This window comes from Maylandia zebra, linkage group LG2 (genome assembly GCF_041146795.1).
Source record: "Maylandia zebra isolate NMK-2024a linkage group LG2, Mzebra_GT3a, whole genome shotgun sequence".
NCBI lineage: Eukaryota > Metazoa > Chordata > Actinopteri > Cichliformes > Cichlidae > Maylandia > Maylandia zebra.
Window position 1 is genome coordinate 2,155,661 of NC_135168.1, and position 23,634 is coordinate 2,179,294.

General features: G+C 39.5%; 1 protein-coding gene across 4 annotated transcripts in view; it reads right to left on the reverse strand.

Annotated features, from left to right (window-relative positions):
- Positions 1 to 23,634, reverse strand: part of csnk1a1 (casein kinase 1, alpha 1) — a 29,682-nt gene that overhangs the window by 4,252 nt on the left and 1,796 nt on the right. For 3 of the 4 annotated variants that reach the window (XM_004566615.4, XM_004566614.6, XM_012923406.4), the window contains exons 3-9: positions 13,514 to 13,640; positions 13,262 to 13,360; positions 5,847 to 5,930; positions 1,032 to 1,171; positions 710 to 788; positions 391 to 465; positions 7 to 113 (exon numbers count right to left, since the gene is read on the reverse strand). In XM_004566615.4, coding sequence (XP_004566672.1) covers positions 7 to 113; positions 391 to 465; positions 710 to 788; positions 1,032 to 1,171; positions 5,847 to 5,930; positions 13,262 to 13,360; positions 13,514 to 13,640 — 711 coding nt within the window. The remainder of the gene's footprint in view (positions 1 to 6; positions 114 to 390; positions 466 to 709; positions 789 to 1,031; positions 1,172 to 5,846; positions 5,931 to 13,261; positions 13,361 to 13,513; positions 13,641 to 23,634) is intronic. The other variant, XM_004566616.6, reaches the window with a different exon arrangement.

Here is a 23,634-nt window from a genome sequence, read left to right on the forward strand (position 1 = left end):
GTTCACCTGAAGAGGATGCGAAACAGCTGGCGCAGATACATGTAGTCTGGAGCCTCCTCAAAGCGCAAGCCACGGCAGTAGTTTAGATACATGGCAAATTCTGCTGGGAAACCCTGGAAATATGCATTCATACAACTGAGTGTGCACTGCTTTGATCATGGTGCCTGTTTAACCCTGTAAGATGTGACATAACTGCAAGAAAAGGCCATTTTCATTAGACTTTTTAAACTGAAGGGTTTATTGGCCTGACTAATGTTACATGTAAAATTCAAAGTGTTCTTTTTGCTAGCTCTGGCATCCTTGTACAGTCTATTTAGGTTTCTCTCTGTGTGGGCACACTGAACATGTAGGTCTCAAACTCTTGGTGTTGTGCGGTTAAAGTGTTTTTACCTTACAGAGGACCTCAACTGGGGTGGACATCTTCTTTTCTGAAATCTTTTCATACTTCTGCTTCTTTGTGGCAGCCTGGACAACACAAAATACAAACAGCATGTTTACGCCACAACCCACTGTTACACTAAATGCACTCAGGCTACAGGTGCACTGCGTCTGAGCCAGAGAGAAGTTACAATCAGTGCATCTCTAACTCATGCTAGTGAGCGATACCACAAAACATCATGGTGTGCTGCGTCTGTAGTTTGTCTACCACACGTCCAGCACAAACAAAACTACCGTCTTTGCCTGCAGTGTGTCAAAGGCAGCGACATACCTTTAATCCCTGCCATGGCAGACTGGTTCTGTTGAAGTACATCAGCACGTAGCCTAGTGACTCCATATCATCACGGCGACTGAAGACAACAAAAGTGTTCATTGAGTACACAATGAGTGCATTAGCGTTTCCCTGACACCGTCAAAATATTCATTATTTTTCGTTCTCTTAGAAATGGTTGCTGTGGCAGTATTACGAAGAGAAAGATACAATGTAAACCAGAAAAAAGCCCATTTAAAAAAAAAAAAATTGGCTTGATTTTTAACACTGTTGGAAAAAAGTAACCTATAATGTCCTTTGTCTATCAGATGTTTGCACAGACCTCTGCTCGATGCCCAGGTGCGCGTTGATGGAAGCATAGCGTGCCGTGCCAGTCAGGTTCTTGTCTTCTCTGTATGGGATGTGTTGTCGTGTTCGGTTGTCTCTGTACTTCTTTGCCAAACCAAAGTCAATAAGGAACAACTGATGGAGAGGGACAGAAGACTAGTTAGTTGTCGGTTACCGACGAACATAGAGTTCTTTCATTAAAATCATCCTTTTTGTCCTTCTGTAAAACAAATGCTAACATTACTCAACGATGAACGTAACCCTGTGATGGTGTCGATATGCAGAAGCGTACGGGTGTCTGCTGAGCGGAGTGTGCTTGGAGGGTGGGGGCACTGCACTCTTATTCTGGAACATTACGATTCATTTATATGAACTGACACTAGTCTCAGGTGAAATGTCTTAAATGACTGTAAAAAGCCATTTTGATAATCGATCTATTACTCGACTACTGATTCTCTAGTTTGCGTTTACAGCACTGTGCAAAAGTCTGGAAAAAGCTGTCATTTATTCTTTGTTGCGTAAATGGGTGCAGTGATTTATTGACACATGCAACTAATACATGGACAAACAAAACAAGTTAACAAGCTTCAGAGTGTATTTGGTAGTGAGCACCCTTAATCTTCAACACAGCCTAAAGCTTTTGGTAATATTTAAAGTTGCCTTCTGGGACGACTGGCCGAGCTTCATTTGGAGGCGAGCCGTCTTTTGTTCCACTCTCTCAATATGACACCACCTGGCTTCAATAATAATGCAGCCTGGGTTCACAGTTCCACTGTTTTATTTTGGGGGTACCCCCCTATCAGATATGCCTTTACCTCAAAGTGTCTTTGCAATCACTGTCATGTTTAAAACTAAAGCTAGAAACTTTCCACATGGCATTGGTCCAAAATCTCACGCAGTCCTCTGCATTCACACTATTACCAAATTTTACCAACGTTACTGGCTGAAACACAAACCATGGCAGTATGTCCACTGTGCTGTACAGATGACGGCACACACTGAATTACAGCTGCCACTGATTACTGTAATAATCTGGTATTCCATTGATTAAGTAACCAGGTAAGTAACTGGATAAAGAGTATCCAGTCTTATTAAATGAGCAATAATAAATATGAAAAAACGAACAAACTGCTCATTAATCTCCATTAGTGTTGGTCATGTTACTTAACAGAAGTAATTAGATACTGATTACTTTCTTGAAGATGTAATCAGTAATCCATTACTTCACTGATTATTTTTCAAAATTAGTTACTTTATTACTTTTTAAAAACATGATACACAACCTGAATACGTAATAAAGCAACAGACCTTTGAGCCCAGTTTTTTTCTGCATAATCACATAACATTTAGTTAAACTTGTTTTAATCTTATAACTTTACGCAGATATCAAGTCATACTGAGCTGCAAAGGTAGAAACTACAATCAGTTTTTAGCAGTGACTTTTATATTTCCTTTATACATAAAAAAAAATCCAGTTGACAATAAAACTGTCTTCTTTAAGAGTAATCTGGCCAAGAGGGCAGCAGAAAAAAAACCCGCAACCAATACAACAGTTATGTTGTAAACATATTTTAAGTGGCCAAAAAGGACCGGATCGATTATAATGTCGGTACAATAACACAAGATTTGTAAAGATACTTGAAAAACAGGCAATTTTATATGTAACGTCTTTGTAAATCCTGTTCAGTAAAGTCTATTTACCAATATAAGTAAACACACGGAAATACCGGAAATCAGTTTTTGACAACCGGCGTGCTCGGTGCTCGCTCAGATTTGAAGTTTCATTTCTTCCCATGCAGTAGGGGTGGGGAAAAAAATCGATTCTGTGTAGTATCGTGATATTTTGTTTGCTAATAATGTATCGATACAGGGACAGCAGAAATCGATATTTTGTTACAAAAAAAAAGTTTTTGTGGACTCTGACTTCAGAGCATGTTGATCCTTTTTCTGAGCAAGAATCCTGACATTCCTTCACTGTCCAAATGTTTTTAACTTGTTTTATGGCAGCAATAAACACGACAGTTTACTTATTTTATTTTAAGACATGTTTTATTTTAATTAAGTTTAAAACTTTTTTATTTAATGTAAAATTATATTTTGTTTTAATTTACTTTCAAATTCTTCAGTTGCTGAAGGGGCTGCATAGTTTTCATATTGCATAGTTCAGAATAGCTGTAATTGTACCAGATGGTTGCATTCAGTTCAGTTGGACTAGACTGTAATACAAACCGTTCAGTTTGTCAACAATAAAACTGACTGAGATGAGAGAAAGACTGAGTGCGAGACTTTGATATTAGATAAAATGAATATTGATCAAGTTTACCTTTATGTACAGAATCTGAATATCGCAAAATATTTTTAAATTTCGCAATAATACCGTATCGTGAGTTAAATATCGTGATAATATCGCATCGTGGGATATATGGTGATTCCCACCTCTACCATGCAGATGTTTGTCAGTTTTTACAGAATCAAACTCAAAGTACTGTCAGTGCGTCCACGCTTTAAACGCTGCATGGTCGTACTCTCTTGCACACATCACACGCGCTTACGCCATCGTCATGAGACACTCTCACAAATAAAATCACGACGGTTTAGTAATGCGGTGTGCTTACGGGAAAGTAACAGTAATCTAATTACTTTTTTGGAAGAGTAATCTTACTTGTTACTTAAAAGTAATCGGACACTTCTGCCCATTCTCCATTTTAGAAACTGCAATATGTAATCGTTTAACTGCATAACATTTGTCAAAAAAACCCAAAAACTTTCCGATGTATTTTTGCTTTATTAGAATTTCTTTTAAAAAACAAAAACACCAAACCAAAAAAAAACAACCCCACCCTTAAATGCTAAATACAAAAAAAACAAAAACAAAAACAAAACCCCCAAAGTCAAATAAAGGCTTGATCACAACACTTTAAAATATCAGTACCTTCATTAGGTTACATCTATGCTAGCAATGTCAAAATGTTACGTCGCCTGGCTCTCGACTTAATCAGAAAACTTGACCTCTGATCTTCAAGTCAAGGTCGGTGAGATTCAAACTCGCCCAAGAGTTTTAGCAGAGGCACCAATGATATCAATTTGAAAATCCCAGGCGGCTTCCTCTAGTTATGGCATTCACAAAATGTTCAGAAAACTTGACCTCCGTCCTTGGCCTTGAGGTCAAAGTCACTGGTAGGGGGATTTTAAGTCGATACACCTGTGGTATCTATGTACCTATGTCACCTCGCTCTCAAGCTGTCACATTCACAAACATAGGCATCCAAACTGCCCGCACAACCAGCATCATGACGCCAACACCCCCGTTGACCTTTTACGGCTGAGGGGTCCAGAGAAGACACATTTCCAACAACAGGAGTTACAACTGGATGCACACTCACAGCCAATATAATACTGCCATTTATGACCGGGGGGGGGATAAATAAATAAATGAATAGCTCCCTCCCAAATGTGAGATGGTCAAGGGGTTGGGGGGGGAAAAAAAAAAAAAATCAAATTAAGGTGTCTCATCTCTGTAATTTAGGCTTGCAGCCATAATTCTACAGTGTTCACACACAAACACCCTGTTACAACATGACCAAACCTGCAATCCTATCAAGACAGAAATCCTACTCACTCCAAGACTGGAGTGAGCACACCTACAGTTCACTATACTGGCCCATTTTATTTTCCACAACTGACAAATAGTCATTATTTGATATGAGTTTTAAGCACCAGATACACTGCTCAAAAAACAAAGTACTGGTGACTGCCGGTGACGACCCCTCAGACCTAAGTAGACACTTATTGCATCAATTTGAAAATCCAAGGCAACTTTCTTGATTGCATTGACAGGATTTTCAGAAAAACCCTGACCTCTGACATTGGTTGTGTTGGTGGTAATGAAATTAACCGATGCACTAGACGGACAACAATAGGGCTTCTTTTTTTAAAGTAGTTTTTATATTTGGCTATGGTCAGTGTCACTACAGGTAGCATGACATGATAACTGGACTCTACAGAGGTCGCACGTGCAGTTCACCTTCACTGGGATGACATATCAATAATGTCCCCCGCACAGCCTCAGCTTAGCTGTAAGACTTTGAATGTCTCTTATTGAAAGATTTCATTTTAGGCTTAGAAAACCAAACACAGCAACTATAAGCGACCTTTAAAAAGGGGGATAAGAACCAGGCAACTTTAATGCCTCAACATTGAGGCACTAAAGCAGGTCAAACAGTTTATCACTGTATGTCAATCACGTTAAATGCGATTTGCTGCTGTCCTGCTGGCACATTAAGACACCAGTCTTATTGGTGAGAAAGAAAGAAACTTCCATTTTTCCTTTTCTGTGTGAAATAGACTTACACAGTGCACACTGGTCTGTCAGTCCCACCACCCACCAGTACTGGTAAAGTATTAAACACTTAACAAGAATCAACCAGAACATTAGATTCTATGATTCTGCTGTTTCTCCAGTGTTTGTTCCTATTAGCTCACTGACTTCTTGTTATTAAAGTTAGGTTTGATTCATCGCTAAAACAAAATAAAAATAAAGTCATTTCACTTCCTCTTAGGCCAATGAGGACAATCAGGCACTCGTGTATAATTTAGATGAATGCAGCGTCTTTGTTACATGGCAATGACAACTACTTCTTAGCCAATGCTAACAAGATTCACACTGTTAGATGGAGTACATACGCTGGGCATTATGCAACTGCAAGATGGGTGCTGGTGGGCTAATTCATTTTAAACCAGTGTAGTAAAATATGATTGCAAAGCGACAACTGCAGTTGTGAGGCAGCTGGTGTTGTGGTAAAGGTCACACCTGGTTTAATCCTGAGAAAGATGGATCCTGAGAAGAGCTAACAGCCAAGCTTCTTTTCCTCTTCCCCACTGACGAGTCTAAACACTAGGGCAGACAGTAGAGGGGCAGGGGTCAAAATTACACAGCCTCCATCCACCTTCAGTTACAGTTAACATGAGTACAACAGGCAGTTCTGTTTGTACCCACATTGTTTTCTCCTTTTAACAACTAACACTGTCCTGTAGAGCTAGGATATGCACTGGCTTTTGTACATGCGATGCTGGATCTAAATAAGAAATACAGTTTAAATAACCGTGCTACAGATTTGATCATTCTGGCCACCTGTCTAGAAGAAATCATATTATGGTTTTCTTCTGTCAGGACAACCATGGAAAGATCAGATCAAAAGTGTGTGTGTAGTATGGGACACATGGATGCTTCAGTATGATGTCTGACAAACACTTGGGGGAAATAGACAGCAAGTGCCATATCTCACTAAAGACCTGGGCACAAGTGGGGTTTTGGTAAACTGGTAGTGACGAGTGGTGAAGAGTATTTGATATTAACATAAAGCATGTAAAAAACAAAAAGCAAATTCATGGGTTAATGTCTTTTCTACAGTTAGGTTAGTATTGCCAAAAAACCAAAACCAAAAGTGGTTAATAAGTCACCTGTAAAGTCTGAAACCAACACCCAAGATTTCCTCTGATACAGTGCAACCTTACCAAAGATTTAAGGCTCTAGCAGAGGGACTAAGCTAATGTGTGGTTTGTGATTTGGTGATCTAAAAACAACAACAAACCCCAAATCTGGTTCTATTCAAGTTGGACATTCCTAGCACATAAATACTAATTTTTTAAAAATGTATTTTTTTTTTTTAAATGGTCAACACTGCATAAATCTGCTATGAAATATGACAGCTCTTATAACGGGCATGCGGCGTCATTTTAGCTCTTTAATAGGGGAGGTAGAAGCCAGCGAATGAGGACGTCCAGTGTTCTGTTACTGGCCTACTCAAGCTTACTTGCATTAGTGAAGAGCAATAGAGGTGCAATATTTACCCAGGGCATTCACATAGCACAGCAAACACAGAGCAAAGCTAAAAATCAATCTTTGACAAAATATACCCACCACACAGGTAACTTGTGTTTTTACTGGACACTTTCCTTGCCACAAACCAGTACGCACCAGTAACGCAGGTATAAATGACTCATGTTGGGATTTTTGGGGCCATGACCAAGCAAAGGAAGCCTCGGTCTAACATTAGATGTGCCTCATCAGTATTATACTTCACATGGCAAGGTCTGTACACGCATGCACAACACTATACTAATTCAGCACAGCTCTGCTTTGTGAAGTGGACACAGATTAGACTACAAAGAAGCATTAAACAAATCCATGACTATAGTTTGCACATTGAGTAGAATCTGTGCCTAAATGAATACCAAACTGTCCTGAATAATAACCTTTTTCTTTTGATGAAAATGTTTTGTCCTGTTGGGACTTGTTGTTTCCATAATGACAGCACTCTTATTCACAGGGCCTGTGGGGTGGCTGCATATTAAGGAGTGGCCCAAAGCCTTACTTTCCTTAAAATTGTCAGGCCAGCTTCTTACTCTCATTTCTTTAGCAGTTATAACTCATCAGCATATTTCAATATTAGGAAGAACTTTCTGCATGTCAAGAAAACAAAATATTCAAAAGCAAACTACACACAAAGTTGTAATTTTTAGGTTAAAAGCCTCCAAGTAATTGAACAAGGTTCTTAAAAAGGAAAGATGTTAGGATTTCCACTGGAAACCTTTATAAATACAACGCCTGAACTTAATGAAAAGCTTTACTTTTATCACTATTAAAACCCATCAAGTGCTCAGTTTCACCTTAATTTGACTAAAACTGCAAAGAAACATAATACTCAGAATTTTGATTTACGGCAGCTTTTAACTTCTTGCATGCAGGCAGTGCAGAAAAAATGAGCAAGACAGGAACAAAGTGACGGTAACTCAAACTCTTAACAGTTAAATGTTGGTAATACTGATCATATTAATAAGTATACACGAGCGTGGGACCCAAGATACACGTTTCTCAACTTCCAGATGAGTCACTCAAGTGACTATCAATGATTATGAAAAACATCCGATCTGGTACTAAATGTATCAGAGGCCTGTAATGTCCACAACTGAACAGCTGTCGATTCAAAGCACAGCAAATTGTTTCCAGTGTGGACACAGCTTTAGCACCACCTCCCTGTGATCTGTGTTATGTGCTCTACACCACTTGTGTCACACACCAGGCTGCGGGCCTAATCTGCCACGAGAGATTCAATACAAATATACATAAAGTGACAATAAACTACATATCCCAAAACGCAAGCCGTCCCATGAAGAGACAGCAAACTGCCACTAGATTAAAGTGTTTCTACAACACCACTGGGTTTAGTGACCATCTCAGAATTTCCAGAAAAAGGAGAATCGATGCAGAAGGAAGGCTGTTTAATGAGAAATAGGAAAATGAATATTTGTTATTTAAGAAGAAAAACCAAAACAGCTTGTGCTGTGAGCGTGTCGGTGGTGAGGGAGGTCGATATACGTTGTATTCCTTCACATGTATTTAAAAAAGAAAAAACATCAGTCATTTTAGTCTCCATCAAAAACACAACGTGGTTCAAGAATTAAAGGCAGACTGCAACCTCAGCAGAATGTGTTCATCAAAGCTACAGCCCAGAGGGACACAGCACCAACAGCTTTACTGTGGCCACTGCCCGTGCTTCAAAGAGTTTCTCAGTGTTTTTGAAGCGGTGCATGCCAAGGCTTTGTGACCAGGGATCCACCAACCAGATAAGACTTCTTAAAAAAAATAATGAAAAATCAATTTGTCAAAAAACAAAACACAGTAGCAGAGTGAGTGAGGGAATTTACAGGCAATCTTACATCCGTCACAGAGGGAGGTATCTGGCTTTTTCATTAGCTGTTGATAAAAGCACAGACAACACTGACACAGTGCAGTTAGCAATTTTTATATGGGGCGTGAAGGCTGACGTCTGTCTGTCCCGAGGAGCTCTTTCATGTAGCTTCAATGCATGGGACGAAGACAGGGAGGGACCGGTGTGGTGGAAAAGGCTGCTTGGTAGGATTAACATAGGACAAAAATGGGGGGGGTGCCACAAACCTCTGATAACATTACTTCATCATCCATCAAGAAGCTTTGTGTGGATTGTGTGTATGGAGACATGCCATACCATCCACAGAAGCTGAGCAGGAACGTAGTTCTCAAACTATTTAAGCTCAGGAGAGATTTTTTTCATGAGAAGAAAAACAAAAAAAACAAACAGAATTTGTGTTTGCCTGTGGTCAGCATCTCATCTGGATGGAATTATTATCCCCTTTTAACTCAAATCTTCTAATAGTTTTATTTAACTGAAATTTAATGGCGGTGTTTGCATCTTGTGTTCTTTTTAGAACACGACCATAGGTCACACCATCGATCCAACTTCACCAATCTAGTTGTGAACTGAAACAAATTTGTTCTTTTGAATAAATTCTACACGTTTCTGTATGTGCAGTTATGTATTCAGTGTGCTTGCAGAGCCCCCCTCTTCTTTTGTTTAACTACATCATTAGCTGGGGGTAGCTTATGCTGACAATGTGAAGACTGTTGAGCCATTTGTTTCTCTAAAATACAAATCTGTCCCACATTCTCAGCAGCTGCTCATCACCCAATGTGACAAAGCTCGTCCTGGACAAAGTTCACATGCTAAGTTATGAAGAGGTTATTTTTGCTGCTGTAGTGTGACTTTATTAAACTTATAACTTTAAAAGTTGTTAATTAAAGCAACGTGTCAACCTATGTTGTTGCATTTATGCAAATGTTTGGAGTATTTGTAACCCAATATCAAAAATCAGATACAGAGACAGTTTAACAGTATGGCAAAGTTCAATTACATTTATCCAGTTACAAATGGTCCTTTGAGGGAAACCACAATGCTGATGGAAATGAGTCCCCGGCTCTACACCACTCATCACCTCACTCAGGCATGGTGACATGCAGACTTGAATTTGGTAACAGAGAGAGATTATGAAAGAAACTAACACTATTAAGTGGCCCAAAACGCATTAGATACTAACACTACCACAAAACAAGGTCACAAATTCGACCAAGTAAATGAAACTTACAACTATACTTCCAAGGCCTGTTATTTTTAAGGGATTTCTGTGAGAAACTGGGGTTTAATAGGAAAGCATTTAAGCAACACTACCACAGTGAAGCATCATTAACTGGTAGATAAGGACATCTGGGAAAACAGACCGGTATGTCCAGTAAACACAATAACTTCAGGAAGTAGACTCAGAATTGATTCCCACCAGTCACAAAGCTCCTTCAGCATGCTGACATTCAGTCCACGTTCATGTTGGACTTTACAGGTGTTCAACATTTTGTGACTGCATCTTGCAGTTGCGATAAGCTCATGTTGACACCACTAAACGGTGTTAGGTCCCTATCTGGACCTACAGTTGGCAACAGTAACCCTGGTTCTGCACTGCAGTTTTGGTGAGTGTGGTCACAAGATTAACCAGATGTCCACCAACTGTACGTTAATGTTAATATGAGTCCTCCCGCTGACAGCAGATCCAGAGCAAAACAACAATTACTACAAAGAAACAAAACGGATGCGAGCAGGGCTGGCTGGTTAGTAGCAATTTTCAAAATAAGAGCTTTATTTACTTATGTTCATGGATGATAATGTTGGGGATCAACGATGGTTCAAGGTTAATGGCAATAGCTTTTATAAAGAGGTGTCAAATTTGTATCCAATTTTTCCCACAGATGCATTTAGAGATTCAAGCCCATTTAAATCTACCTTCAACCAATATTCCCAACATGGGGACGGGGACTCATGAACATGTTCACAAATGCAGACTTGCACATGCCAAGTCTAATTTGCGTGTGTTGGGAGAATTTTTCAGCCCTCATAATCCTAATCCATAATCCTCTTAATCCTAATAAGAGAAAACAGGAGGACTGATGTTTAAATGAGAACTTCTTCAAGCTGGAAATGGGAAATAAGGCTTTGTTCCCTCTTGTAAAATACAATTCATACTTGTGCCCAAGGCACCAAACCCTGCCGTTCAATAACACAGATTACCATGTCCCTTTCCATTTCTAGTAGACCAAAAAGAAAAGTTGCTAATATTTATAGTAATAGTCACACCTGATCTGCAGTCTTCCAAAACCAAAACAGAAAATGACGAAGGTTTCTCCATTTTAGAAACTCAAAGTTTAACTGCATTCAGGCAAAAATGCAGATACAACACTGTTGGAACAGTGTTGTATCTGCTGGATGACAGACTGTGTGTTCAGGTATATGTGGTTGTGTGTGCAGGATAAGCCCTTAAAGATTTTGTGCTCTATAAATAAAACTACAATGAAAAAGAACATGTGATGGCTGCAATGAAGAAAAGTGAGCATATTCTGAAGTTGTCCCTGAGCTTTGCTGCAACACTGTGTGCTGCTGAAAACAGCCTCTCTGCCGGTGTAGATGGTAATAATTCAGTTACCAAACAGCTGCAGGTGACTGGTTCAGACTCATGTACATTTATAACTGGCCTGCAAAAAAAACATTTTTATATATTATTACAAATTAATATTTTATATTATTTTACATTTAATTAAAACATTTTTATGAAGGGCTTGAAATCAATATGGTCTTGTGAAAATCCTCACCGTTTAAACTGCCCCCTGCTTGGTGCAGGTGTCACTGCAACAGAAAGTGGGTCGGCTCTCTTCAGCTTAAACTCCGTATCTGACCGATATGCACATTTTAATGTAGCGTCTGTGGCTTTTGGCTGCGGATGTGAGCAGCTACAAAGTTCAGTTTTGTTTTTGTCTCCCAGCTTATTGAGCAGGTGGCTTAATGAGTGACTTTGAGCTTTTTCCCTGTGTGGGATTTACTGTGATTACAGGAACAAGTGCTGCTGTTTTGGATGCTTTCCTTCACCTACGCTCACCGTCTTGTGCATATAATGTAATAATTTATTAATTTTGACTTCCCTGTGAAATCTATTACTCTACACTGTAAGTAGACAGACTGCGGCTCCACGTTAAAATATGAAACCATCATCTTCACTGCTGCTGGTATCAGAAGTCTGTTCTTTAAAAACTTGGGGCTGCATTGTTTTAACATCATTATGTTTTTTACATTCACAAGCACACTCCTAGACACACCACAGTTCTATTACAGATCTGTTTTAGTGAGAGGTTCATGTTTCCATGGTGCCGACTGGAGTCATTACACAAAGCATCAAAGCAGAAAACCAAAACGTTTGTGTTGATGACGTCACCATCAGGAGATTACTAAAGCTATACATTTACTACCAGAGGTGTCTATTAGGAAGCAGGACTTCAGCTTATCCAGATGACTTCAGGGTTAGTCCTGGTTTTCTGTAGTACAAAAGGTGATTGACTTACAGAGGTGTAACTTGCTATAGCCTCATGCTATAGATGTTCCAGATTAGACATCGACAGGTATGAAATCACTGCCCACTGACTGATTCTGCAGAATACAGCATCACCACTCCTGTAACCTCTGCATGGAGAGTTGGAGGGTGCTTCCCTGATGAGTATCAGTAATAGATCTAATTCTTAGATGCAACTTTAATCCTGTGTTTTTCCCCCGTTGGCAGCAAACACTAACACTTTGGTTGTTCATTTACCTTTAATTCATGATCCTAAAACAGGACACTTCCTGTTTGAATTCTGTTCTTAAACTTTACTCTCAAACCCTTTAAAGACAACGGGGACAGAATAAAAACTACAAGTGTCCAAAGCAGGTTATGTTGGGGGTTTCATTTTAAAATCACCGTTTTCACTGTTTCTTTTATTCACAGCATGTTTTAAGAGCAATGTGGATTCTATGCTGGGGGCATACATATGCTACTTATTGAACTGTACCTAAACCCACTGAGTGAAGCACACACTGTGTTGCATTGTCACAGAAATGTGCATGTATTAATTTGTTGATTTCGAAAAGGCATAAAATGTTCCTATATTTCTCTTTTACACTGCTGTAACTGCAGCTAGTAGAACACCTGTTCAAATTCATTTAACTTTGATCTGCCGACAAATTAGAGTCATTTCCCCTTCTTCCACTTTATGTGGAAGAAAAGTCATGTAACCCATGAAAAAGCCCCTTTTAGATGAACTGGATGCTGCCAACACCCCTTTCATGTGAACTGCAGGTGAAACCCTGGATTAACTCAGCAAGTTGATTAACCAACTTCATGTGACCGTATAGTCTAGTCGTCAGTGATTCCATATAACTGAAAGACGTATGTTGAAACTACTTCATAATATCTGGCCCCTGTCATATCACTATCCTCCAACAGGTCTATACAGTCCTTGAATATGACATACTTATGTACTGGTCCTGCATATCTTACCTTGTTACAGTGACGGCCGATGCCCATGAGAAAGTTATCTGGTTTGATGTCTCTGTGGATGAAGTTCTTTGTGTGTACATACTCGATTCTGCTGATCATCTGAAGATATAAAAATGTGTTTTAAATGTGACCAAATTACTACAATGGACAAAAGTTTCCAGGTTATATATGAAGGCAGGATACAGATAAACCTTTGCTTAGTTCCCTTTTTTTAAAAGCCTGCAGAGAAGTGGGTGTGTATGAGCTGGATACCTGGTCTGCCAGCATAAGGACAGTTTTCATGGTGAAGCGGCGAGAACAGAAGTTAAACAGGTCCTCCAGACTGGGTCCAAGCAGGTCCATAACTAGGACGTTGTAGTCCTTCTCTTGGCCATACCACCTGATGACAACAGTAACATAGAAAAGTAGGTTTTCACGGTTGATCTCAGTCACAATGCATTCTCTAAACAAACTTCACAGGCTGAATATACAGCGGTCCCTTGTTTATCCTGGGAGTTACGTTCCAAAAATAACCTGCGATAAGTGAAATCCGCAAAGTAGCCAACTTTATTTTTTATAATTACTATAGATGCTTTAAGGCTGTAAAGCCCTCACTACACACTTTATACTCGTTTCTCAGACAGGCAGGAACATTTTCACACTTTTCTCTCGTTTAAACTCTCAAGTTCAAACCTTCATAGAAAACAAGTCCAAAGGAACCCGCAGGTGGCAACGTTTTGTCGACATTGTTGTTTGTTGGGGAGAAAACGTACAAACATACAGTCCAGCACTTCAGAGTCACACTGCTAGTGATCGAAGATTTATGTAAATGTGACAAGCTGAACGTAGCCAATCAGGACGCAGGACACAATACGCCGTTTAAAACAAACAAACAAAAAACAAACAAACAAACAAGAAAACATGCAAAAGTGCACAAAAATAAAATCCAGTGAAAGGTGAACCGCGTTGTAGCGAGGGACCACTGTAGACCCAAAGCAGGTTGGCCTCTTATAAAAAGGCTCGTTTTACGTGTCCCTTGTGCATAATAAATGAGTCGTGTATATATAAGAACAAAAGGTTACACGTCACTTTGAAACAATTCTAATGTGTTTCTGAGGTACAAACATGAGACATTAAAATGTCACGCTGTTCCATGGAAGCCCATCACATGAATTCTCTCCACCAATGACATCATTGCTTAGTGGGATTCTGGTTTAATTTAGTTGTTCCGACTGACATCCTGATGTGTCAACAAGGAAACAAGAAAACACAAGTTACTGTGACGCAGCAGAGGTTGAACTTTTTACCTTTTAAAATTGTTTTAAGACAGTCATTTTTTCCTCCCTACTCTAAAACACTACTGTGATGTGGAGTCATGTGACTCTGGAAAAAACATTGAACACAATCTGTTCACTAAAGCCAGCTATGTGTCTAGAAACATGGAAAAGAACAAACCAACCACGGTTCTTTGTATATTTATATTTTCAAAACTAATCACTGAAAGTCAGTCTTTTGATTTTGTTTTTTCATAGAATATTTTGTTAGTAAATAAATATCTGTAACAAACACCCCTTTGCTTTGCATTGATGTGCTTTCATACCTCTCTAAAAGCTCAATTTTACTGATTACAGCTTGAACCGAGATTACTTATACAGGGATTATACTTCCCACGTCCACAGGTGCTCAGGTCCCAGTGACAAGTCGCCTCATCGTTTAGTTAACACTGTAACTGTTAATTTTATTAAAAGGCAAAAGAATGAAATCGCAGCTAGAATTGCTGAAACATAACACCTGTTCTTAAACAGCTCCCATGGCTTCCAGTTCACCTAAGTATCAATTTCAAGATCTTGTTCATCACTTTCAAAGTCCTTTATAACCCTGCTCGCCTGTCTTTATCAAATGTTCTCCATACGTACTCAGAGTACACTCTGCTCATCTTCCCCTGTCTGCTCACCTGACTACCATGGGACTCAGAGCCTTTAGTTGTTCTGTCCCAAGACTTTGGAATGCACTTACACCAGATCTCCAGACCAAACTGCACTTTTAAACCACGTCTTTAAAGGCACCGATAACAACTGTATAAAATGTAATAACAAGAACAACAAGCACTCAAAGTATTATATGACATGCCTTAGTCACCCATTCAGACAAGCTTTTCTACACCTAAGTGCTTTCTAACATCCACACCCCAATAGTTGCATTGGAGAGGAACTTAGGGTTACAGTATCTTGCCCAAGGGTACTTTGGCATCCAAACTGGAACAGTCAGGGATCGAAGCACCACCTTTCAATTAGTAAATGACCTGCTCCACCTCCTAAGCTACAGCTACCTTATTGAAGAGGTGAGGCCCAACACGACAAACAAAGAGGGATCAAATGTGTATGCCAACAAGCGTAGAAAGATGAATTGAATGGACGTACAAACTAGTGCTGCCACGATTACGTCGACTATCAAAATCATCGACGACAAATTTAATAGTCGACGCGTCGTTTGAAGCTTTGTAAGATACAAAAGACGCAGGAATAAGTAGTAGTAGTATTTAAGAGTGTAATAACAGACTGAAACAGAAGATGGCAGCACTGCATGTCCAGGGATGCCAGCTGCCGTTAAACCCCGAAGAAGAAGAAGCTGTGTCAGGTTTCATAGCTGTGTCCAAATTTAGCGGCTGCATCCTTCGGAGGCCGCATTTGTAGGCCAATTAGGTTACAGCGACGCCGTGATGACTGTCCAAACACTTAGATAACTTAAAAATGTTATTGTTTGGCTTTTCCAGTGTTTTATTGGTTCCTCAGTAAATCTGTTTGGCTGAGATTAAAGTTATAGTTTTCACACAGCTGAATAAACGTCAAACAGACAGCTGATTATCAGAAGTGTGAGATGCTCGAGAGTTTACTCCAGTGTCCTGTTATATTTTACATAAAGAACAGACGGCCGAGTTTATTAAACTTCACCGAAACAATCTGCAAATTTCATTAAAATTTAATAAACTATCATCTTGTCTTTATTTTTAGTTAGCACAGACCTTAAACACTTAAAAGCTGCAAGCTAATGATAGTTATATAAGAGCAGATGCAGCTGTACGTTTTATGTCCAATGGATGATGATCTGATTAGTTGACTAATCGCAAAAACAATCGGTGCCTAGTCGACTATTAAAATAATCGTTTGTGGCAGCCTTAGTACAGACATATGTGGGTATGTTGATTCTTACTGATGTGCACCTATTCAGTAAAGAAGCTACAGCTAGTAAACCAGTAAATCTGTGGCAAAAATATGGGCAGTAAAATGGTAAATGGCCTGTATTTATATAGCACTTTACATATCCAGTCATCCACCCATTCACAAAAATATGGGCAGTATGTAACACCAGGTCCAGCTACACATGGTGGCAACTAGAGCTGCACGATTAATCGTTAGAAAATCACGATCTCAATTAGGGCTGCCACGATTAGTCGACTAGTCACGATTATGTCGACTATTAAAATCGTCGACGACTAATTTAATAGTCGACGCGTCGTTTGAAGCTTTGTAAGATCACAAAGGACGCAGGAATGAGTAGTAGGGTTTAAGAGTGTAATAACGGACTGAAACAGAAGATGGCAGCACTGCATGTACAAGGATGCCAGCTGCCGTTAAACCCCGAAGAAGAAGAAGCAGCTGTGTCCCAGAATTCATAGCGCAGCCCAGCGCAGTTGTCAACAATGGCGGCAGCTAGTTAGTTTTAACATTTATTATTCTTTCTGGGTCACAAAATAAACGTTTAACATATTTTCAGGTGAGAATGTAGCTGTGTAAACCTCAAATATCTGCTCAGTTTATCAGGACACCACATATTTTCAAAAGCGCTCCGACGTTTTCTGAGACGTCTGTTACCCACTAGCTCGATAGCGAGCCGGGGGCTAGGCTCACTAGAGCCGTGAGAACACCGGACTCCTGGCAAATCGTTTTCAAACCCACCGCCGTCTTTCGCTAGTCAGGTTAAATATATATGAGTCACTTAGATAACTTAAAATGTTATTGTTTGGCTTTCTTTAGTATTTTATTTGTTCCTGAGTAAATCGGTTTGGCTGAGATTAAAGTTATAGTTTTTTGCACAGCTAAAACTGTCAAGCAGACAGCTGATTATCATAAGTGTGAGACGCTGGAGAATATACTCCGGTGTCCTGTTATATTTTAGATAGCAAGGAGTTTATTAAACTTCACCGAAACAATCTGCAAATTTCATTAAAAATTAATAAACTATCATCTTGTCTTTATTTTTAGTTAGCACAAACACTTCAAGCTGTAAGCTAATGATAGTTATATAAGACCAGATGCTGCTGGTGCAATAAGCTGTACGCTGTACGTCCAATGGATGATGATCTGATTAGTCGACTAATCGCAAAAATAATCGGTGACTAGTCGACTATCAAAATAATCGTTTGTGGCAGCCCTAATCTCAATTCATACTTATGTGCGATCTCATTTCCAAATGACAACGATTTAAAAAAAAAAAAAGAAAAAAAAAAAAAAAAGACGATTGTACCGCATTTTGATCCGGGACGTAATCTGCATGAAAACAAGCGCTCACTCTTCCTACCACGTGATACAGAAGCTGGCTGCTAAAATTAGCAGGGAAAAACAACAGAGAGCACGTCAGGGATGACAAGAAAGTGACAGGAGAAAATCCGTCCCGGTCAACCACCCAAACATCAATAACGGGAACCTTATACAGCGCTTCCCTATACACGTCGAACTCCCGCAGGCACAAAGAAATCACGGAGGCTATCACTTATCACCTGACCAAAGATATGGCTCCCATCAACACTGTGCAAAACAAGGGATTTAGGAAAATGATCAACACCCTCGACAAACGCTACACAGTGCCGTCCCGCAACTATTTTTCTATTGTTGCACTACCTGCTCTGTACACGCAGCGTCGAGCAACGGTGGAGACGGAATCTCAAGCAGTACAACATTTGGCAACGACAAAATGAGACATTTGTTGTTTTTATGTCTCAACTGTTGCGAAGTTGATGTGCAGTTAATAAGCGCAATAAATATTTATACTGGAAAAGAAAATTGTGAGAGAATCGTGATCTCAATTCTAAGCAAAAAAAAATCGTGATTCTCATTTTATGCAAAATCGTGCAGCCCTAGTGGCAACCATGCTGGTGCACATTAAAAAAAAACAAAAAAAAAAACTTGTTGAGTTGTCCATAACATTACAGAAGGTCTCCGAGGGCGAAAAATGATACCTGTGACATTTTACTTTGTATGCCGTGGCCTGTAAATGGTGGAAACTGAGGAAGGGCTCAGTTGTGATTAAAGTCTGCCTTCACTGAGGCCCGTGCTATGATGTCCCATGACTTGGCGAATCCAAATAGGTGCTAATGGAAGTAGGGTGTTTATTGACCTTCGATTTGAAATGGAATAATGAAATCTTTGTGTTTGAATAAACTTTTAATTAAAAGTAACATAACTGAGTGATTAATCCACTTTATATTTTTTAAACTATCAAAGATTTGGGGGAAATTTTGAGCCCAGAGGGAAACGGGTGTGATTGTGTGCTGCCACTGAAAAAACTCAAATGATTTAAAACAAAACTGCAGTCTCACTAACGTTAACTTCATAGTTTCATTTTGTTTTCACTCAGAACAGGCTATACTCTTATGTCAACAAGGTCTAGAGGCAACATTTCAAAATGAAGAGAACAGTTTGTGGCACTGCATTTGACTGAAGTAATACTGAAGGTGTAACAGGGTCGACTGACAATTTATACTACAGTTACCACTCTGTGGGTAACTGACAATTTTATTGCTATGTTTGGTTTTTGCTTTTGTATTATTTTATATTTGTATCGATCAGCACTTTGGTCTACCAGGTGTGTTTATAAAGTGCTATATAAATAAACGATGATGACGATACTTTAAATAAACCGGGTGGGGATGAAAGGTGTATGGCAATGAGGGTCAAGCGTCATGATTCCTTGTTAAGGAATGTAATTAACGGTTACAAATGCCTTTTTGACACTGCCCATTAAACAGGGACTTAATTCAATGAATATCAGTCTCTTAGTTTTAGACGAGCTGATGAGTCAACTAAACGAGACCAAAAGAAAAAAAAGAGACTAAGAAATGAATTCCCAGGAACAACCCTACCTGTAACTGCCATAATTATCTTATGGCACGATATATTTTCAATCCATAAGCCTGGTGGGAATCAACTATAGTCACAATATGCACACAACTGACAGCTTTACCATGATTTTGAAGTCTGTAACATTCACAGGCCATAATCATGACCCCAACACAAGGCTTGAGTCACTTCTTTACACACAAAAAAAGCCCGAGCCACAGTGAGGAAGTTGCACAAACTGGTATAGGTGGGGCCTGAATAAAAGTCAAGTCAGACCGTAGCAGGAATGTAGGAGAGGCAGCAAGATCAGCAGGTTGCGCAGGCTGTAGGCAAGAGTGTTTCAACATGAAACCAGAACTATGAGCACCAAGACTCACTGAACACAGCTTGTTTGCAATACAGTTAAAGTGGAAACTTACTTTAGACTTAAACTACAAAAAAGCCAAATTGAAACAAGCCTAAACTGGGATTTATGGTTTACAACCATTTTATAACCCATACTAGTGGCTATTAAGGCTTTTATAGGATTTTCAGGCTACATCACCCTAGAAAACATTCCACAGCATTACAAAGCAACTGTTGACAGGAAATTCTCACCAGATGTTGGTAACAACCCCTCTAATCCACATATGCAAATTCAAACCATAGATGTCCATAAATGATGTGTAATAATGAGGAACTATGTGGGATCACAGAGTTGGACACAGCTACTGGCAATCCTCAGTAGGTGGCAGCAGATTTTTATCAAGAACGTCTCAGTACATTAATCCTTCCATCAATGAAGCATGACAGTGCCGTATGAAAAATAGCCCCACGCTATTATGTTCCCAGCTGCAGACTTCCCTCTTTTTGGGCTAATATGCAGTGTCTTTGGCCTCTAAACACTGTGTGTACTGAGGCATCCAAAGAGTTTAATTTCAGTCTCATCTGACCAGACTATGTTCTCCTTAGACCCCGACGACACGGTATATGACATGAATAGATGACTACCAGAATGTAAACACGTCAGAAAAGCTGCCGTTTAGCACACTGTTAAACACCAAAGTCAGTCGTTTCACTGAAAGTCCAGTTTAACTGGGAAAAAACAAATGCAGTACTCCTAAATATCCACTGATTAGTGTGTAATTATGTCTTTCAACAAACAGATGCAGGCTCAATTTAGATGTAGTTTATTAAATGAACACATACATTACTGAGATGGACATGGCCGTTCAGCCTAATCACAGTTCATGTATGTTGCTAGAGACCATTCATCTACGTAGTACTGCCAAAGGCTGAGGAGAGTGCTATAGATACAAATTTTAATTGATGTGAAGGATCATAAAAGTTAATCTCATTTATTTAGCCCTAAATCACAACAGTTGTCTCAAGGCGCTTTACAGACCCTACAATGACACAAAGAAAACAGGTAAATATCACACCTATGAGCAAGCCCTTTGGTGACAGCGGGAAGGAACAACTCCCTTTTAACAGGAAGAAACCTCCAGCAGAACCAGCCTCAGGGAGGGGCGGGGCCATCTGCTGCAACCGGTCGGGGGCGAGCATACTTGGATTCTACGTTTGACAATAGACAATAGACTCAATACTTGAAATGTGCAATTCACTTGTATTTTTATTTTTATTCCTATTTATTCTATTTATCCCCTTCGTATATTTTATTTATATTGTCTCTGTATTTATATATATGTGTGTGTGTATAACTCTGTAACTTCTGTCGGTGCTGTGCTTTTTTGGAAATCGAATTTCCCAGAGGAACCCACCCGAGGGATTAATAAAGTTCTATCTTATCTTATCTTATCTAGTCCAAGTAGGGAAAAGTTGAAAGAAAACCCCCAAAACAACTCAATTTAATGTGAAAACCACCAACATGTTGAAAGAAAGCTTTTCATTATTTGAAATACAAATATAAGGTGGGCAACAAAGTTCTGTCCAACCATTCATATAAAACTGCAGCAAATTCCTTTTTTGTTCTACTACAGAACAATCGGGGAGACAAGACGCCACTAATTATTCCTGATAGTTCTTGTCCACCACAAGACAGACGGGTGTATTGTTGCTGCCCTAACATTTATGTTTTTATTCCATACACAGTTGGTGCAGAGCACCCACAACTGTGTTCTACATGTACAGTGACAGAAGGCTTTGGTGGCTTTTTAGTCGTCTCATTGTTTTAACACACAAAACAAATGGCTACGCTACACACCAGCTACACACTCCAAACACATTCAATGTCAAATCTCTCACATTTCAAACTCGCCATCACTCCCAAAACTTTCCTCTCTTTCTAAGCAACCATATGCCACGTGCTGCCACATCATTTTTGATTGGCTCATGTGGTACATTTTGTAACCAATGAAAGAAAAGTGTCTGTTTTAGTTTGGAGGGATTTTCCCCTCGGGTATGAAACCTGCTTGCGAGCGCTGACCTTAGAAAATCCAGCTACAAGTCTAAGATACAAAAAGAAAAATGAATTCTTTTATTTTTTTAATAGAACACTTAAATGCTAAAACAAGTGCCAGGAGCATTAACAAATGGTACATGATCAGCAGCTTGTTCTGAAGGTCAAATATGAACATTATCACGTGGCTGCTTTGGATAGTTTGATGCATGAAGTCGAAATGCCAAAGACAGGTTAATCTTTCTTTTTTTAATTAAACTATTGACTATCACGCTTTGTCACAATGAATATCTGAGTGAAGACACAATGTCTAAACGTTACCTAAATATATTTCTTTGAGAAATGGCTGCTGCACCATGGCGTGCTTGAAATCAGTTGGTACAGTTCCCATTAGAAGACCGGTGTTAATAATGGACAACACACTAGGTCCAATAGTTTCAAAGACGTCTTTAAAATAACGAGTGGGGATAATGTCGAGGCGACACAGAAACAGGCTCAAAGGCATCCAACAGCTGATAAATTTGGGGGAACAGAAGCTGGAGGAGTGATATGAGACCTGATAGCAGTGACCTTATTGACAAAAAACAAGAGTTTTCACAGGTGGCTGGAGACCCTGGAAAGTGTTTGGTGGTTGATAGCAGAACTAATGGTGTTAATAAGACACGAGGTCTGTGACAGGAATTACAGATGATGTCTGATAAATACTTCTGTCCTAAAATCCTTCCTCTAACACCATCCTGCTAACCAAACAGGGCTTAACATATCAAAGGAGAGCTGAAGGTTTTCTCTTCTTCGTTTCTAACAGCACGTTGAGTCACGTTGTTTAGCCAGGCACCTTTTTTAGGTTTAACACACTCTGTTTTAAAAGGAGCAACAGTATCAAGAGCAGCTGAACAAAGCAGGTGATCAGCACTCATCTTCAGGGAGCGACTGTCCAGCTGAGGGACACCAATAATCTGTTCTTCAGCAGGAGTGATGATGCAGACTGTGTGCAGGCATTTTAAAATGCAGTCTGTTTTTGGAATACTTCTTATTGAAATGTGTTCCTGTGTATTCAGTGATCAATTATATCAAACAACATTCAAAGGTACAGTTAGAGTCTGAAGCTCAGCTCAACCGGTCTCTGTGGGTTTACCCAGAGAGTAGTGACTGAACTAGATCTGCACGGCAGGGTGGACTCAAAAGCGATAAGGATGAGGGGCAGGTCCAGGTCAGCGCTGCTCATTTCCCAGCTCATCCTGTCTTGATGCCTTTTGGATCTTCTAATAGAAGTCTTGTTTATTTCTGTCACCTACATTTTGCCCTGACCAATTACACATGAATATTAAAAAAAATACAAATAAAATTAGGATTCCAGCTTTTAATTAAAACTCTAGTTCAATGACTACCACAAACAAAAAACACACGTTATCCAACTTTCACACTGCGTGCCACGATGACAAAGTGAGCCAAGCTAATTAAATGGCTCGTCCCTCCTCTATCATGGTCAGTAGTGACGCGTGTTCACACTGCATTAAAGTTTGTTTGCTCTGTAGTTACCAATGGCTAAAAATGGTCCTTCAAATATGTTCGTCTGTGGACATGAGTGGACGGGTGTTACACCAGAAACCAAAAAATGAACCAGAAATGAGGAAATCCGCCTCCAGTTTCTGCCTTCCAGCACGCTAAAGAAAAATCCAGTTGACCTTTGACAGCTGCAGCCTGCCCTACATTTAACACGGGTCACATCATTAACAGCAGCTACCCAATTCCTTACTAATGCTGGTAATCAAGGCATGTAAGACCTGTCAGGAATCTAAATTATTGTGGTGTCACATCTGTTCTAAATAAACATACACTAAAGAAAATGTAATGCTTTCATCAAAACAACCGGTCCAACT